Source organism: Pollachius pollachius (assembly GCF_949987615.1).
Source record: "Pollachius pollachius genome assembly, chromosome: 1".
NCBI classification, from domain to species: Eukaryota; Metazoa; Chordata; class Actinopteri; order Gadiformes; family Gadidae; genus Pollachius; species Pollachius pollachius.
In genome coordinates, this window is record NC_136934.1 from 45047668 (window position 1) to 45067667 (window position 20000).

At 44.7% G+C, this 20000-nt stretch overlaps 1 protein-coding gene across 1 annotated transcript in view; it reads left to right on the plus strand.

Moving 5' to 3' along the window:
- col14a1a (collagen, type XIV, alpha 1a) overlaps positions 1-20000 on the plus strand; it is a 104578-nt gene that overhangs the window by 34267 nt on the left and 50311 nt on the right. The window contains exons 14-23 of the mRNA XM_079758318.1: positions 714-850; positions 1088-1214; positions 3022-3152; positions 4391-4523; positions 4989-5024; positions 6300-6442; positions 8643-8775; positions 10959-11081; positions 12859-13002; positions 15736-15852. Coding sequence (XP_079614444.1) covers positions 714-850; positions 1088-1214; positions 3022-3152; positions 4391-4523; positions 4989-5024; positions 6300-6442; positions 8643-8775; positions 10959-11081; positions 12859-13002; positions 15736-15852 — 1224 coding nt within the window. The remainder of the gene's footprint in view (positions 1-713; positions 851-1087; positions 1215-3021; positions 3153-4390; positions 4524-4988; positions 5025-6299; positions 6443-8642; positions 8776-10958; positions 11082-12858; positions 13003-15735; positions 15853-20000) is intronic.

Sequence of the window (20000 nt, forward strand, 5' to 3'; positions counted from 1 at the left end):
AAATCGAGTCCATTTGCCATTTTCCATGTACAAAAAAAGCATAGGATAACACGTTGCGTTCAATGTCCTCCCGTTCCATTCCAGGTGTGAGTTTCCTGGTGTCTGTAATGAAATGTGAGAGGAGTTTGAATGGGGTTAATATACAGTAAATTATGCTTTTTCTTTTTAAGAACCGAAAACTTTTGATTTTCCTTAAAATCTAGCCCCAAGCAGAAGTGCTTTAATCATCAGTAGTTCAGCGACTACGTTCCCTTCGAAAACATTTACTGTAATATGTTTAGGAAGTCTCTCTCTTGCACATTTACGCATGCACACAAACACACAGGCACACACACACACACACACACACACACACACACACACACACACACACACACACACACGCACACACACAATAAAGATTGGGATTGTATATGTAAAATAATGGGAATTAGCGCACCCACACAGCTGAAGAGCTTGTAGATATCAATTATAATAACGCCGGAAGCTGCTTCAAAGCAGCACGTGGGCTGTCATCCTTTATTCATTATGATTGAATACATTCTCTCATCAGTCACTTTGTTTCATGGTCTCTTTGTCATCTTTTCTCCAACTAGGTGACTCTCTGCATCTCTGCAGAAGGCTGAGAGTGATCTGGTTAGCAACACAACAGCATGCCTGATAGTTTGCCAAGCCCGATCGTCCAATCAATATCCTTATGTCATTCCCTCTAGTGCCACTCAGCCCGCCCAGCAACCTGCAGTTCTCTGAAATTACCCACAATTCAGCTCACATTGACTGGCAGCCCCCCCAGGGGGTGAAGGGGTACCGCATCTTGTGGGTCAAGGCAGAAGGACTAGTCGAAGAGGAGGTTTGTGTGATTCCAAATGTGTGTAACAGGTTTTGTGTATGTGTGTGTGTTTGTGTGTGTGAGTGTGAGGGATATAAACAGTGTAGTCTTTAATAGCGTTATGTTCATGAAAAGACAATCACACAAAAGTTTAATTAGATCTAGCGAAAGGTAGTAGAATCCAATGTATAGAAATGGCTTTTACAGTGAAATCATTGATCATGTGTGTCTGTGTGTGGGCGTGTCCGTGTCCTCTAGGTGGAGGTTGGCCCTGTGAGCTCCTATGACATCGGGGATCTGACCTCTCTCATGGAGTACTCTGTAGCCGTGTCCGCCCTGTACGACGAGGGCCAATCGGAATCCCTCACCGATGGCTTCACGACCAGTAAGATTCTGTCAAAGTTCCGATGGTGCCCAGGCTGAGAGAGGGTCATGAATTGTAGCGATATCCCGTTCTATTGCAAGGCAATTTCCAAACTCTTGCTTCCTATGAACTGTGTGAGCCCGTTAGCAATCCCAGGAGAGAGACGAATGAGATCATGACCAAGAAGAAGAAGAACAAAGACAAGGGGAATACAAATGGAGTCTTTTGATGAACAATTTGGCAAAGCAATATCCGAGCGTGTGGAAAAAACGATACACAGATCAAAAGTCCCGCACACTGAAAGACGGACAGAATGACAAACAGACTGACGGACTGATGGACTGACGGACTGACAGCCAGGCAGCCAGACTGACAGACGGGTCATTTACTCGCATGTTCAATAAGATCTACCCAGCCTGCCCACCGGCAGTCTCTTCTAAAGCCAACACAGTTTATTTCCTCAACGGTCTTCTCAAGGCTGGCAGGCAGTCACCTGCGCCCTCCCTGCCCCTCTCCTCCCAGCACAATGTGGAATTGTTTTTTCTTTCCTCCGCTGGTTCTATGACGTCTCTGGCCGCTCGCCAACCTCATTCTCCCCGCCCGCCCTGGGGCACAATAGCGCAGTCACATTAAAAGGTCATTCCACCGTCCCACTGACTATTCCATCATGCTAACAGTTATTGATTTTCTGGGCGGGGGGAGGCGGGGGGAGGCGGGGGGGGGGGGGGGGGGAAATATCCCTGAGCGGTGAGCTGTACCGCACCACCACCGCTGACTCAGCCCGGACCCGTGCCTCATCTGCCAGAACCGACTCTTAAACAATCCATAGCCCAGGAGCCTGCGCTGATGACCCATTTATCTCCCAGTAAACCCGGGTCAACAGAGCTTGGGTGATGTTTAAAGCTTTTCCAACTAGCCACTGGTCGCCACTGCACACCCTGATACTATGAGAGTGGACCTCCTTGGAGTTCTTTTGGGTGGTTTCTTTCATTCCGTTATCACGATGCAGCTGCTGAGTTTAATGAGGCTAGCGGGCGCATTCATTATAGAGGGCTGTTGCTACCTCCTAACTTTCTCCCCCCAAACACGACTCTGGGGTTTAGACGATTAATCATCTGGCCGTATTATTAACAATGATAACAATAGACAATGACGCAATGAACCGGGCTTTATTATAACACACACAAAGGAAACATTTCCTCCATCTCACTCTGATAGTGTAAGCAAAATAAGGACAATAACATGTAGAACATTGTCAAAATAATATACAAAATCGAATACGAAAGTAAACACAAGATTGTCTAGAAGCGGATGTCTGGGTATTTATTACACCTTTCCTAAGCCGCCGAGGGCTGTGGCTTTCAAACTATGTAGCTGAAATATTGAATCAATATCGAAATGTCATCGGGACCTTATGAATCAGAATTGAATCAGGGTTATCAGTGCTGAAGCCCAGCCCTATCATACACACTGTTTGGTTTTATTTGATCATTATTATGGTTTGAAGACAGCGGGACAGAAGAACACAAGATGAACTGCTTTTCTTGACCTGGTTATACCATTGTTAAAAGTATCTGGGTCCAAAGTACTTTCACAGGTGTGTCCCGGCATGAACTTGATTGGGCACCCCTGGCTTGAGAGAATCGAGAGAATACAAATGAGCAACATAAAAAAAGTATAACAGTAATTGGATGAGCAATGCCCATATTAAGCTAACAACCACATTGTTGACATTGTTCTCAGATTTGTCTTCTTCTTCTTCTTCTTCTTCTTCTTCCTTACCACCTGCCCTTCTTCCTCCCTGTCTTACCTTTTCGTCTCCCCTCAGACCCGGACCTGGACCTGAGGGCCAGTGATGTGTCAGAGGACAGCATGCGGGTCAGCTGGGACCACTCAGCCAAAGACGTGGTCCTCTACAAGCTATCCTGGGCTCCGTTTATAGGGGGCGACACTAAGGAGGTTAGTGCACTTAACAAGGGCACGGGGAGAGGGGAAATGTTATTTTTAAGGGTGGTGTCTTTTTGACGACAGGCGAGGTTCGTTTGAACTTGAATCTCACCTAAACAATGTAGAATTATGTGGTGTAATGTCTAAAGAAAAGCAGAGAAACAGGGTTGCTTATTGGACCGAGGTCTGTTGCTAATGTGCCCAAGCAACTGTTTCTGCCTTGACATGTAAACACACTCTGTCCCCTTGTGTGTTTATATATAGTACTTTTGAATCCTGCACGTTTTATGTTCTGTTTAAGATTTGTTATTGTATCCTTAAATTATGAAAATATATGTAGATGTCTGGTTCGCAAAAGCAAGGCTTTCATATTACCAGGATATAGCATAATTCAAGTGAACAATTATAAATGAACTCAACAATACATAAATACACACAAGCTTGTATACCCATATCCACAGGCACACACAAACACAGACACACACACAGACACACACACACACACATACACACACACACACACACACACACACACACACACACACACACACACACACACACACACACACAAACAAACACACTCATCCGAGCATGTTCATTCACATTTGTTGCACGTTAAATAAGCTAATCTTTACAATTAATGAGAAACTGGTGACCGTCGTCAATATCAATCTATTTTCCGTGTTTTGATGTTTTCCTTCATGCCTGAATTATTTGAAATGACTGTTGGTTGGCTTGTTGTTTCCTATCAATGTAAGACTGTTCTTGATTGATTACCTATCCGAAGGGAAGAGCTTGTGTTCACAATCTCGTTATTGTGTATTTATTATTTTTGTAAGGCTCATGTGCATTAAATCCCAAAAACATTAACCGTCCTTCACAGTAATAACATTGAGTGAAAGTGAATGGACAAGTACATGAATAAATGAATGAATGTCTTCAGGAATAGGTGAATGGATGGAATGGAATAGATGAATGGATGGAATGGAAGAATCCCAGATTCCCATCGAGAATTCAAGAGCTTTAACAGACAGCTAGCCACAGTCAAGGATAAAAAAATCCTTTAAATTCCACATCATGATGCTATGAATTAATAAAGGCCATCAGACCGAGCCAACTTCTGTACTTACTCTGTCATGTAATATTTAGTATTACACTCTTGTTTTGTGTCCCTGCGTGTGTGTGTTTGTGTCCCTGTGTGTCCCTGTGTGTGTGTGTGTGTGTGCGTGTGTGTGTTTTGGTTCCCCCAGGTGATTTTGAGCGGTGCGGTTGACAGCTATGTCCTGACCGGGCTCAGCCCCTCCACGGAGTACGAAGCGATGCTAACGGCTGTGTTCAAAGACCAGTCCGAGAGCGACACCGTGGCTGTCATGGCAACCACACGTAAGGGCCATGTCCCTGTTCTCAAACACTTTTGTTTCCAATTCTCGTTGAAGACACAGTGAATACAGGTCTTAATGAACACACGGGGAAAACAGGTCTTTACCTGTAATTGCAACCGTTTTTAACCATGAACACACCGTGAACACAATTATTTTCCTGTAATTGCAATCGTTTATAATGATGAACACAGTGAATACAGTCGTTAATGTGTAATTACAACTGTTCTTAATGATGAACACACAGTGAATACAGTTCTCAACTTGTAATTACAACCGCTCTGATTGACGAAGACGGAGTTTATACGTTACTTAACCTGTGATTCCAACCTAAATGATCAAACTCCAGACACACAGCTTTTGGGCCATCTTCACTGAATTGCTGAAGCTGATGAAATTATAAAAATGTATTATCTCAATAGGATTCTAACATTATAAACTGCTTGACGTTGCATCTGTATTTCTGCAGTGGCCAGGACAACAACAATTGCTCCGACTACCGCAGGTAAAAAGCATTGCGATTGCTTCCAGCAGACTACACTGAGCAGAGGGTTGGACTTCGTCTGTTATGTAGTCTGTGTGACATGCTAACATCCCTGCCTCTCCTTTTTAAAAGCAACCTTAATACTCTGTCACTGTATCTCATCAACTACATGTTGTCCCTCAGTGGTAGAGTGAATTTAATATAAATGTTCCCAATCTGAAATGGGCCATTACATTTCGACTGGCCAGTTTGCAGCCCTTGTCTTGCGCGGTAGAACAGCACTTATCCAACTGATTTAACCACAGAACACACTCCAGCATTGCAGGATGGCAATAAGCCAGTTTAGTTACACAGACTAAGTAAGTCCCTGCTCGTCTGACCTTCTCAAAGCCATGTCAAAAGTAAAAAAATGGATACAGAATCCGGTTGAGGTTAGTGAATAAACATTCCCTGCCCAATGCCAGCCTTACCCAGAACCCTTAGCTCCCTCTGAGCTTCAGTGTTGCCATGGTGATGGAGAAGCCATCTGGATTCTGTTTGAGGGGTGTATCTGCAGCGAAGATACATCACTTCTCCTCAAAACCAACAGGTATCATTGTTTAATGTTCTCGCGTGCCGGTGCGATAAAAACGTTCCGACTTTAAACACGTTTTTAGAAAGGGCACAGCACCTTTCTCTTGTAAGTGTAAATACGACTCCTGAGATTGTTGTAGGGATGATAGCGGCTGGCTATTGTTTATTTAAACTAGGACTAGAGACACTCAGTACTGAGACAGTCAAACACCCTTTCCATCTGGCCCTGAACAGTTGCGAAGCCAAATGGTTCGACGCCCGCTTGCCTCGGGCCCCACGGTTTTAGACATGGGCTTTGCAGCCTGTACTTCCTGGCCTTTTCCATCAAACTTTCATAGAACTCACTTGAGGCGTTCTCTTCGACACTATTCACTAGTCCTTTGTGATAACGGTAGTGTCTCTAATGCAATGCCATGGCACACTTTCTAAATCCGTTCTTAAATGTTTGTCGGCAGACGGCAGTGTGTATTGTGTGTGTGTGTGTGTGTATGTGCGTGTGTGTGCGCGTGTGTGTGTGTGTGAGTGTTGTGTGCATTTGTTGTCTGTATGGTATGTGTGTGTTGTGTTTGTATGTGTGTGTATGGGTAAGTGTGTGTTGTGTGTGTTTGTTTGTGTTTGTGTGCGTGCGTGTATGTGTGTGTGTGTGCGTGAGTGTGTTTGTGTGTGTGTGTGTGTGCGTTTGTCTGATCCCTTGTGTAAACCTCCTCCGTTCCTTTGATCCAGCCCCCCGCCAGGCGCCCAGAAACCTTCAGCTGGGGGAGAGGACCACCCACAGCCTGGAGGCCTCCTGGGAGCTGGAGGACCCCCTGGTGGAGGGCTACAGGGTGTCCTACGCCACCCCCGACCACACCCACTCCCCGGAGGTGGTGAGTGTGACTGTGGGCCCTGGGTGGAGGAGGCTTTACACGATGGGGAGGATGTTGCTGAGGTTCTAGCTCATTGGAAAATGGAGCCTCTTTAGATACTGTCTATTCTCAACAGACTGTAGATAGGTCCCCTTAAATACTCGGGTACCCGTTTAAAAACGTATGGCTAGCCCCACAGCATAGTTGGCATAGTCATATTATGGCCAAATTGTGATATCCACCCTAACCCTACTCTGCTAACGCTGCTGATTCACTGTGCCTCATTGGCTATATCCAATCAGAGTGCTTTTTACAATCCATAATCGCCATCTGCCTACGTCATCAGTTTGGCATTTTTTATGTCAAATACAAATGAACCTTAAAATATGACGTAAGCAATTAAGCTGTTAGGCTAACGATATTCTTTAGTCACGTTTAAAAAAAAAAAGCGAAAAAGTTGAACAGCAGAAAAAAGTAACACACTTCAAAAGGAAATTGGAACATTTTCTCTTTAAAATTATTATTTTCATGGGGAAATGGGGTCGGATGTCTATCACCGGGTCAGATTTTAAGAACTGACTCTAAATCTGTTCGTCTTCAGCGGGTGGATGAGCAAACTATTTAGATCTTTTGTATCACAACATCCCCGCAATTTATCCTGACCCAACATCAACACTCAGACACACAGAACACACAAACACTTCATCTGGATCGTGGTGAGGGAAGACTGAAGAACTTTCCAGAACAAATGTCATAAACTTTATTGGCCGAGAAAGTGCCGACACCAGGCATCGAAGCTCTGGGGTCATGGGGTCAATGCCGCGGCCGTGTTATCCAATCACAGCACCCATTTCACTTCAGTCCCTTCTCCCCTCTCCCGTCCTTCCCTGACCTCTTTATCTCAGCTAAGAGCTGCAGAGACCATTACTTCTGATTGCCCCTCCCCCTCGTTCCCCTCTCTCCTCCAGGTCCCTCTCTTTCACTGACACGGAGACAGACAGGATCTCTGTCTGACTCACGCCACATCTGTCGATCCATTCATAACTCTCTTCTCCTCCTCCTCCTACTCCCTACCGCTCTCTGTCTCCCTCTCTCTCTCTCTCTCTCTCTTTCCCAATCCCTCGGTCTCCCTCTCTCTCTCTCTTTCTCGATCTCTCTCGCCCCCTCCCTCTGTCTCCCTCGTCTCTCTCTCTCTCTCTCTCTCTCTCTCTCTCTCTCTCTCCCTCTCTCTCTCTCTCTCTCTCTCTCTCTCTCTCTTTCCCTCTCTCTCTCTCTCTTTATTTAAATTTCCTCTCTGTGGTAAATGAGCGGCAGAAGAAAGAGAGTCCAGGCAAGGCCGGACACATTCTGTTATCTTCTCACTTAGTATTTATTTACCACAGTCTGGGAGGCAAGCAGAGGCCAGCAGGCAAGGCTCAAAAATATAAAAGTTTCCTTAAAATAAGAAAAATAGACAAACACACTGACTAAGGTAGACATTATGTTATGTATACATATGTAGAATGTGTTATCTTTGCTTGCGCACTAGGTCTTCGGTAAAAATGTCATTAAATGTGTGTGTGTGTGTGGGGGGGGGGGGGGGGGGGGGGGGTGCACTTTCATCCTGAATTGGCCTAACGTCACCACTCATGTATATATCTTTCACCACTTTGTTTGTGGGGACACAAACTTTTCATCATTCTCTTGCTCAGTCTGTCTGTGTCTTCGATCTCTCTCTTGCCCCGCCGGCGCACACAGGTACACACACACACGTACACACACATACACACACAGCCTCGAGCGGATTTGCGATCAGTGCGTTGAGTTTAGGTTGCACAAGGGAAGTTGTGAAATGTTACATGCTGGCAGTTAATACCTGGTGCTGACGCTTTAGACTTGAGGAGAAGAATATCTCAACAGGGCAGAACAAAATGAGAAAATAAATCTTGCAAACTACTTACACTACTTACTCATTAATTACATCCAGAGGCTTGGCAAGCGCAGAGTTGGAAGACTGTGTTCTGTGCATCGCAATACAACTCAATAAGTGGTTCACACTCAATTTGGAATAATCTTAGAATAGAAGGACACCGGGGTCGTACAGACTTGGATGACATTGAATTGTTTCCCTTTTACCCCATGTTTAACTGGTGTGTGTGTGTGTGTGTGTGTGTGTGTGTATTATCTGGTGTGTGTGTGTGTGTGTGTGTGTGTGTATTGTCTGGTGTGTGTGTGTGTCCAGGTCTTCCTTCCTGCTGGATCCAGCAGTGTGCTGCTCCAGCCTCTGGTCCCTGACACCTGGTACAAGGTGACCCTCACCCCGCTGTACCCAGACGGCCAGGACGGCATCAGCACCGCCGCGCAGGGAGCCACGCGTAAGACACACACACACACACGCACACGCACACAAACACACGCACACAAAGGGACACATATCATGCATAAACACACACACACACACACACACACACACACACACACACAAAGGGACACATATCATGCATAAACACACACACACACACACACACACACAAAGGGACACACATCATGCATAAACACATACACACACACACACACACACATCATGCACACACATATCATACACACGGATACACACACACACACACACACAAACAAACACACACTTGCACGCACACACCACACATCATTGCACACACATATCATGCACACAGATACACACGCACATGCACATACACATGAAAAAACAAGAGCACACACACACACACTCATGCAAACATATACCATCATATATACACAGTCACACACACATACACAAACACACCCACATACACATGCACACACAAGAGCACACACACACACACACACACACACACACACACACACACATATATCGGCCAACACAAACACGCACACACACATAATCACTATAGATAAGTTGTTCATTTGCAAACAATTTCAATTTGTTTTGTCAAATGAATAAGGAGCTGATGGCCGATTACAACTGCACGGATTGTCATTTGCTGGAGAGCATGATGTTAAACTTCTAATCCGTTCCTTTCATATTCACACACGCTCCCAGAAGGCGAACGTCACTGAGAGTGATGACAAATACAGATTCCTCTTTTAATTATGGTAATGAAGGTCATTTGCAATCACATAGGCCCTCCCCGCTATCACAACAGTGAATAACCCTCCAAGGCTCTAATGGATTCTGCTCAGACCTGCTCTGGATGGATGCCAATGATTAGCAAACCCAATCAAAGGAGAAACAAGGGCTGAGTGATGTCACGTTCTGTAAGAATGCAGACATTCAGATTTTTGAATTTTTTGTAATTTAACCTTTATTCATCCAAATTTGATCACCTTGAGATTTATTATCTCTTTTTGCAAGCCAATTTTTTCAGAAAACGTGACAACTCCACAGTAACGCACATGTTGAACACAATAAGGGTACGATTTGAGTTGATGACCTTGTTTACACCAGGATTTGAAAACTGTTGTGAGATGTAGTGGACCAGTCATCAATCATTATAAATCAAGGGCGTGTCACCTGCAAATTATTTTGAAAGAGCAACCACCGTAATGCTCTTACCTTTCTGACAATTCTACGAACTCTAGATTTCTCTTGCCTCTCAATGGCTGCGTCTTAATTCAGGGGACGCATCCTTCGAAGGCTGCATTGAAGACCGATTGCGTCACAGCGGCGCGTCAAGGCTGTCCCATTTCGAAGGCTCCGTCAAATGCGGCCGAGAAATGCTGCCCTCTTTTCCCGGATTTGAAGGGTCCACCGGCTGGATCCTTCACTGTCCAACGTATCCCAAGATTCATTGCGCGTTGGATTTTTTGCGAAATGGCGTCGGAGAGTGGAAGCGGCAGTTGCAGCTAATTAAATATTTTATGACAAAACTATGTCATTTTCTTATTTTCTTTACATTTAAGTTGGGACTATTTTAAATGTGTAACTTTATTGTCAAACTTCAATGACATTAACACAAGTCATATAACGTTAAACTAATTAACGTTATATTTTCTATAATTATTATATAACGGCTCCGTATTTCTCCTCCGCCGTCCGGTTTGAACCACAGCTGTCAGGGTTGCTAGGTGACAGGAGCGGCGCGTCACCACGTAAGGTAAAGGGTGTTAACGGCTTGCTACGCAAACTGGAAATGCTCCATAGGCCAGACCGTCTTACTTAAAAACGCTCGTTCGGCCTTCGGTCCGGCCTTCGGTCCGGCCTTCACAGTCTACGAAGGCCACACCTTCATAGGCCGCGTCCTTCGAAGGATGCGTCCCCTGAATTGAGACACAGCCAATGATTAAACACAATTCACAGCACTGTCCAAAGCAACGCTAACTGTCATACCACAGCCATTCTCGGAGCTAGGAAAACCATCGATGTGGTACACCCCTGAAACCTGTATGTGCGTGCGCATATCAAGGGCGGGGATCTCTGGTTCGTCGCACCCGCGCTGGTTTGGATCCCGTAAACAGAATCCACAGAGCATTGATTGTTAAAGATGAAAGAGTCGACTGAATACCAAATCCCTGATTGTGATTGCTTTCCCTTCACCAGTACCGCTGTCATCGCCTAGCAACCTGCGCGTTTCAGAGGAGTGGTACAACCGCTTCAGGGTCACCTGGGACCCGCCCACCTCCCCCCCCACAGGGTACAGGATAGTCTACCAGCCCATGAGTGGTAGGGTACACACACACACACACACAGACACAAACACACAGACACACACAAACACACATACGCACAAGCACACACAAGCACACACACACAAACACCCACGTCTGATCTATTCATAGATTCATTATATTTTTTTGTCGTATATTTGTCGGCATTAAAGTCAATTATTTTCATGTAAATAAGTTTCTGTAAAGTCAGTATCGCTGACTGAGGAGACTTAATAGTGATTGAGCCAATATGGCCCTACTGATGAAAGCCCTTGCATTTTCAGCATTCCAGCATCGAGCAGCGTGTCCAGTAATGAGGTTCCTTGATAGATTTATGATAGCGATTATGATCAAATATTTAACCGCCGTCCTTTCTAGAGCCGTTTGTCCGGTCAAGGCTACTGTAGAAACATGGTGACTCAACATGGCGGGCTCTGTGCCAGAGCACCCCTCACTATGTCGATATAAAGGGCTCATTCTCAAATAACAAAAACACAACTATACACAATTGCACAATTAAAACACGCTGATGAATAGTATGTTGCCTTTCTGCCAGCTCCGTTCCGCTAGATACAACTAGATTCTACACTACACCTTTAAAGCCTTTAATAACCGAATTTAAGGTCTTTGGAGAAAGGAGATACTCACATAACACTCTGGGTCTCTCCTCAGAGTAAGAGCCTGTAATGTTAAATACCCTCTTCCCTGGGTAAATAAATTCCTAATAAATACATATCGACTGTAACCCTCTCGCTATTGTAAGCTTTCTCTCTCTTAAGCAACAAAGAGGCATATCTGGTCCTCAGGCTCTCTGGCTTTTCAGCTCTCCTTGAAGTTCCCCGAGGAAACATGGAGTCATTCTAATGTGCTACGTTTAATATTGAGCGCACGTCTGCTATACGGGGGAAGGATCCAGGGTCTGGCCCCTCAGAGAAATACAGCCATATGTTTGAATCTGTGCTCTTTTAAGTCGAGAGCAAACCCGCGGTGGAGTGAAGTGACGCCTGTGCTGGGCTGGAGCCAGTTGTGAACCATATATATATATATATGTTCCCATGCCCCCTTTCGTGGTTTAAAAACAACAGAATCTATTATGAGCTTCCAAGATTTTTTTTTAACAATTTTGCGAGTCAAGGTTTATGTTTGTGTTGTTTCTATGGCAGCGTTCGCTCATGTCAGCCCCGTTGACTTGTGGTTCCAAGGCTTCCGGGAGCACTCACCATGAGTCAGTCTGGTCACAGGACTTAAGCTGGGGGGGGGGGACGTCTCTGGGCCAGGTTACCGTGCTCTCTTGGATGGAATACAGTCTAAACACTAATGTTTGTTTGCTTTAATAATCCAACTATTTACAAACAGTTGGATTATGACCCTCTATCTCCATCTCTCTCTCCCACTCTCTTACTTTCTCCAGACAAATTTGCAAGGTTAATAAACATTTACATTGGCAAAGCAGCTTAAAAATGTAACGAAAGACAAATGACAAAGTACTTAAAAAAACACAAAAATAAGTTTAAAAATAAGTTAACTATAAAGTAGCAGTGACATAGGTGCAGATTAACAGACAATGCTCTCTCTCTCTCTCTCTCTCTCGCCACCTCCCTCCCTCCCTCCCTCCCTCTCTCTCTCTCTCTCTCTCTCTCTCTCTCTCTCTCGCCCCCTCCCTCCCTCTCACTCTCTCTCTCTCTCCCTCTCTCTCTCTCTCTCTCTCTCTCTCTCTCTCTCTCTCTCTCTCTCGCCCCCTCCCTCCTCTATCCCTCCCTCTCTCTCTCTCTCTCTCCGTCTCTCTTCCCCAGCCCCGGCTCTGGACACGGTGGTCGGAGCAAACGTCAACTCCGTGGTCATCCCCAACCTGCAGAGCGGGACGGAGTACTCCATCCAAGTGAGCGCGTCCTTCCCCACGACCCACAGCGAGCCCATCCTAGGCACCGCCAAGACCCGTGAGTCAAGTGACCACCTGGAGCCAATGTAACCCTAAAATGTTTGAATTTGTTGTGGTCAATAAGAATACTTATTGAGCGTATAATAGTTAGAGATTAATGTCTCTACCCTATTAAATTCATCTTATATGGCTATTCAGTCAAAAGAAAACAGTGTTCTCTAGGTCAGTAGCCACAGTGTTCTCTCAACCAGGGGCCCACAGTGTTCTTTCAACCAGGGGCCCAAAGTGTTCTCTAGACCAGGGTCCCACAGTGTTCTCTAGATCAGGGGCGATAGTGTTCAGGGGACAATACAACTGCTCCCCTCTATATACACGATCAACCCGTAGAAGGGTGTGATTGGAATAAAGCGATGGGAGATTGAAGGAGGTGTGATATGCATACCAGGCTCTCTGATACGATGCGGGTGTAATTGCTATGGAGACTTATAGGCCAATAGATAAACAGACAGACATTGGTATTCTCCCCTCAAAGGCAGTGAGGGGTGCCGCCTGCATAGAAATGTAGAAATAGTAGGTGCAACAGGGACGGATGCAGACTCAAGGACCTTTCTCATCTAAAACAACAGAGAGATTGTGTGTGTGTGTATGTGTGTGGAGGGGCTATCTATATAAGGGAAATGATAGGCCTTTGTGTGTGTGTGTGCGCCTGTGTGCTTCTGTGTATTTGTTGCATGTTTTGTCTTCTGTTTTCAGTTACCAAAACATAAGTCTTGTCGATCAACGCAAACCAATTAAAATCACACATTCAATACTAGATTAAAGCGTGCCTTTCCCATGGAAGGATTCGAGGTCATGCGTGTACAAAAAACGTCTAAAGAGATTTACCTCAGATCCCCTATCGTGAGCAGCATGGGGGTCACAGTTAGCCTGCGTCACAGACCAAACTCCAACTCAGAGTTGGAGAGAGAAGGATCTTGGCTGCAGCTTTGCACCCTGTCTTCCTCTTTATCCCTCCTCTTTAAATCAAGTGGCCAGGCTGTGCAGCAGCGAGACTATCAGTCTGCCTATGGCACATTTAACACAAGGTGAGGGGTGAGGAGGTTAGTTCTGGCTCTTTTCTAGGGTCCTTTTTTTCATCTTTTTATAGTTAATAGAAGTGGAAAAAATAAATCAAATTCCTAAATCTTCTTCCTTGTGTTAGTTTTAGCATATGGACCCCCTATAAACGAACAGCAGGACTTCCTAGAGACTGACCGTTCCTGAATAAGGACTGTCTTTTACCAGTCTTCCCTTTTTTTTGATTTGAAGAAATAAGAACATTCTGGCCACCAAGATTGAAAACCAGTAGAAAGCCTTCACTTCAGTCTGACCTTTATCAGAAAGTGTGTGTGTGTGTGTGTGTGTGTGTGTGTGTGCGTGCGTGCGTGCGTGCGTGCGTGCGTGCGTGCGTGCGTGCGTGCGTGTGTGTGTAGATTTGTGTGGCCTCCTGTGTTTTCTATGTGCATGTGCACCTTAAAAACATATGTGTGTGCAATAGCATGCAGAGAATCTCAGGTATGTTGCAGTTTCCGTGCACGGAATATAGTAACTGCAGTCCTATACTAAACACGCGCATGCCTTTGTTTAATATGGTAATATGGTAATAGGGTGCGTTTAAATGCATTATTTACCCTCATCTTCAATGTGACACGTGGCATATGGTTCCCGCATAAAATATCCATGTAATTGCATGCGGGAGCCTGGTGTATTGTAATTTATACCATCAGCAAGTTTTCTACAATAATGAGAGAACTGAGAGAGTCAGAGCATAGAGACAGAGAGAGGGCAGAGTGCCATCGAGTAGAGAGAATAAAGTAGAGATAGAGCGAAGGGGGAGAGAGAGAGAGAGAGAGACATACACACGAAGAGCGAGAGAGACAGAGACAGAGAGAGCAGTATGCCATAGTATAGCGAAAATTAAGTATAGAGTGACAGAGAGAAAAGAGAGAGGGAGGCTCAAAGAGAGACAGAGAGAGAGAAAGAGGGCATAGTGCAGTAGAGTATAATGAATAAAGTTGTAAAGTAGGGAATGGCGGATAGAAGGAGAGAGAGAGCGAGAGAGAGACACAGAGTGACAGAGAGACAGAGAGACAGTGAGAGCATGATAGAGAGCGTGAGAGAGAGTGGGAGAGAGCGACAGAGAGACAGTGAGAGCATGATGGATAGAGTGAGAGAGAGAGCAAGAGACAGTGAGAGCACGATAGAGAGCGTGAGAGAGAGTAAAAGAGCAAGAACGGGCAGAGAGACAGCAGGTCTTCCCTCTGAGAGTTGGTTGCTATCCATGCTGCACTCACATCTGAATTCAAAGCCAGTTTTAATTCTGTGTGTTTCCCAAAGCATCAGGGCTCAGCACTTTACTCCCCGCGACAGCTTAGCATCACAATCTGACTGGCGCGTTTCATTCTGCTGATCTTTGAACCCCTGCTGGGGCTGACTTTGCATTATTCAGCCACAATATCCCAAAAGACGGTCGATTAAAGATGATGGATGTTTACTTGATCACTTTTAATGGAAGCATTTAAGATTCCTTGAAAGGCACTTGATTGGTCTAGGTGTAAAGTCTTAGTCTTTCATCTCTGCCTTTCTCGTGTTTCTTTTGTCCTTTGTAGTGGTTCAAGTGAAATAAATAAAGGAGGGATCGAGACCATAGATTGAAGTGCCAGACCCACTTTGGGATTGTTAACATCTCTCTCTCTCCCTCTCTCTCTCTCTCTCTCTCTCTCTCTCTCTCTCTCTCTGTTCCTCTTCTTAGTATTCCTGGGGGTGTCTGGCCTGTCCACGTACCAGGTCCGTCCCAACAGCATGTGTGTCCAATGGCAGCCTCTGTCCCATGCCACCATGTACAGAGCATCTATACAGTCCACGCTCAGTAAGTACCAAACATATAAAGCATTCACATTATATATGTATGTATATATAAGTATATATATATGTGTATGTGTGTGTGTGCTTGTTTGTGTATGTGTGTGTATTTGTGTTTGTGTGTGTGTATATGTGCATATGTGTGTGACTTAACACAACATTGCTTTGCAATGTTTTATCAAGGTCATGTGACTTTCTTCTTACCTCAGAATAGAGAAGGGCATCATTGCTACCGTGTGTTGAATATTGATCACGTCCATTTATAATCAATTGAACTGGCTAGACGGTGTGCTTCTGAAGAGGAGGGCACTACTTTTACCCCCCCTGCTAAAGATACATGTCCCTCATCGGGAAGCTACTTAACGTTGGATCACGCCACACAATGGAAGCACTCGTGGGTCCGTCACACACACGTTTCTGTGGGCTTTTAGGACAAAACGGTTCACTTTTGTCGCCAATGTCTTTTTAATTAGAAGAAGCCCAGGGTTCACAGATTCGCTCCAAAAGCTTTATAGGGAAACAGAAGAAATGCATTATAAAAGACTCACAGAGAATGGGTGTGTTCCCAAGGATGTTCCCTGCATTTGGTCAAAGAGTATTCTAAGAATAAAAACATCCAACGTATAGTACAATTAAAAAACTGAACGAGACTTGTGTTTCATCAGGCTTTTTATTTTGTTTGGTTTTCACTATAAATGTACAAAATATCTTCATACCCTGTGTTTGAAAAAATGTCACAGGGTGCAAACAGTCTGCAATTTTGATTGGCTGGACTGATGGATTATAGAATTATGTTTAGGAGACAGTAAATTACAATTAATGTCAATCAGGGTAAGGTAAATGGTTAAATTCGGTAGTAGATTACATTACATGACATAAACAAAACGACTGAGACACAATGGCAGGACGGCTGCAGGATGTCCATCATAATAACATCGCTATGAAGATAAAATACCACATCTTTGCTTGAATCATTTAGTTGTTTTTGAAACAGTCTTGAACATGAAACACGATTCCTTTGCCAATTTCTGCCTAATTAAACCCAGAGGATAATCCAACTGTTTCCTAGCTGGATTTCACGCTTGACATCAAACACAAAACATGCCCCAAATTCTGACAGGTGTTGAATGAATGCCTTTCCAGGCGTTTGTTGTTGTTTCTTCTTGTCGTAATTACCTGGCTTATTTGAATATAATCTCAACCGCTCTGATCTCCTAACAACCGAATTCACCTCTCTGACCTTCAAATGGCTTGCTGAACATGTTCCATATTTATCAAGCAGAAAGTTGGTAAGGTAAACCAATAATGATGTCATGTAAAAGGCTGATAGCCAATCAGAAGTGAGTTGACTGGCTCTGACGGGAAAGACTAAAGGTAAGCCCACACTCTTTGTTTCTAAAGGATGCTGGGTAATTTGCAATATAATTACATGCTATGTTGTTCATGAACAAGCCTACCTGGCATAGATGCTCACAGTGTTTCAGGCCAAGGAATTAGTAACATAGACAGGTGAACTAGAGTTGATGGATGATTGCATCCTTTTTCATTTGAATTAGTCCCACATAAACAGAAATTGTGCTGTGCCACCATGCCTGAGATAACAATCAAATCAGAATGTCTCGTTTACAGAGCAGACTGCACAAATTACTGCAAAAGTGAGGCACGACCAAGTTCTGTAAAAACAGAAACTGTGCAGAATGCTGAAACGTTTGTCGAAATAAAAAGGTTTATCTCAATTTCTGTTTAATATTAACATCCGCCGATGCAGAGATGGCACATCTGAACAAAGTGAGTTATAAACGGAACATAAGCCTGATGCTTTGTTACGGACCACACAGTCCGCCAGTCAGTGGATCCATTGTTCCCGGACGAGGTATTCCGTTGTTCCTCTAGGGATTAGGAAACGTAATGAGCTAGGTCACCTGTGCCATCCTCAAAGCCTGGCGCATGAAACAAGTCTGGAGTGGAGGCAGTGCCGGACACCAATCATTCATGGACCTCCGGGGGCTGGTGAGGGCATGGGGACGGTTGAGAAACGAGATGTCATTCGGCGGAGATCTGGTGAGCAACCCCGAACGCCAGGGTCACCAGGGTCTCCTGCGTGGGTACAAGGAGCCGGGGGAGCGATGTGTGCTCGCTGAGGGTATTGTACCCCAGACGTGAGGCCTCATCCGGAATCCTGCCCAGAGGTTTAGTGGTAGCCCAGGCCGGTCGGCCGAGCCAGGAAAGTATCGCGGCCATCCGGCCGTGAGATGGCCCGATCCTGAAGACCCATGCCTCAAGTGTCTAAAAGATAAAATCCCAGACGCAGCGATTTGAGTTCTTTTTGCTTCTGTTCCTGCCGGGTTCACGACGTCTAGGAATCGCTTTGACGTGCCGTGCAAAGCAGGCGCTCACGGTTGGGATCATTTTATAGAGCGGGGAGAGCATTTTAGGAGAACCATTGGACACGTCAGTAATAGTTTGAATCGATTCTGTCATGTTTTATAAGTAGCAACTTTACGGCAGGACCACGGTGGGACAGGGCAGGTTTCAGATTTCCAGTTTCCACCGTCTGCTATGTTCCCCGGTGAACTTCTTATGCATCCAAGGAAAATTCAGAATTTTAAAATCTTACAGGTAATCGACGGGATACAACGGTTCATTTGTTGAGCCCAGATCCAAAGATGATTAAGATGGGATCGCAGCCATAATCAGAATCCAGGTGGAGAACACAAACCATAATTGTTTTTATCGTAAACAAAGCCCGACCGTGAACACTAGTCTTAGTATCCTCCGGAGCCATGTGTGTGACACATGTGTAGATGTATTGTATCTTTTCTGGCCAGACTGCCTCTGTTTTTCTGTTATTTGACAGCAAACCACTTGGGTTTTGGAAGCAAAAGGCTAGGGAACTGATCTGTTTTGTTGGCTGGTTGCCTCTGGGCGTCTTTTGCCTGAATCTTGGCGTTTTTGGAGGAACACATATCTCCTGCAAATGGTTTGGTTCAAGGCCTGTCGACAGCATCAGTATTAGAGGACACATACATATAAGAACTACCATACGTCTGTGTGTGCGTGTGTGTGTGTGTGTGTGTGTGTGTGTGTGTGCGTGTGTGCGTGTGTGCGTGCGTGTGCGTGTGTGCGTGCGTGCACAGGTTTGCGGGATGTGTGGACGATCGACTATAGACTAAGACATCCAGCTCTCTATCAACAGATCCCTGGATACGTCTGGCACCGTGGTCATCAGTTACAGCTTGTTTTCTGCTCTGAGAAAGCAGGAGGGAATCTGCCAGATAAACGAGGGGGATAAAATACAAAAACCAGGTCAAATGTTTTGCAGCTGTCCGAGACAGTTTGGTAAAGCAGCCCGGCTTTAGAGGATACATCTTCAAATATATTTCCCTCATAAATGTCCAGCGTGAAACGGCTTCCTCAGGTTGCTATTCAGATGCAGATATGGTAAAGTGGTTCGGGAAACTTGGTGTAGAATGAAAAATAATTTCTTGTTAAACACTTTGACACCGTGGGCTGAGCAGGAACATCAAAGGTCTGAGGTCCGTCTTTCAATTTTAGAGAGGAAGGGAGCTATCTCTAGGTGCAAGGATACATTAGTAAAAGGCATATTAAATGCTTGGCCTTATTAAACTAGTGATAAAGTAAAGATGGTAATATAATCCTTAAAATTCTATTACTATTAGATTACTGGTTTCATTTTTTTGTCACACCGTGTGTGTCTGTGTGTGTGTGTGTATGTGTGTGCGCGCGAGAGGAATTTAAATTCATGTTTTATTAGCATCTGGGAGCCATCATATCCTTGCCAATGTAACATGGCCGTGGTTGTGACTTGTAGAGAACAGTGGTAAGTCTGTGTTCCCCTAAGGGGAATGGAGATATGAATGCATATGATCTTTATTACAACCCGCAGGAAGGAATACTGCCATTCATTTGCCCCTAGTGAAAGAGATGGAGAAAGGAAAATGGATTCTGGAAGCATGGCCTTGGGGAAGCCATATATATACACAATACAGAATGATAATATAAAAAAAAGGGGAAAGTGAAGATTGAATTGAGTGAGTAAAGGCCGAAGGGAAAGTCATTTAAATTCTGATTTAGTTGTTTCAATACTTTCATAAGCTTTCTGTTGTAATAAAAACCTTTACGTTAGGAATCTTG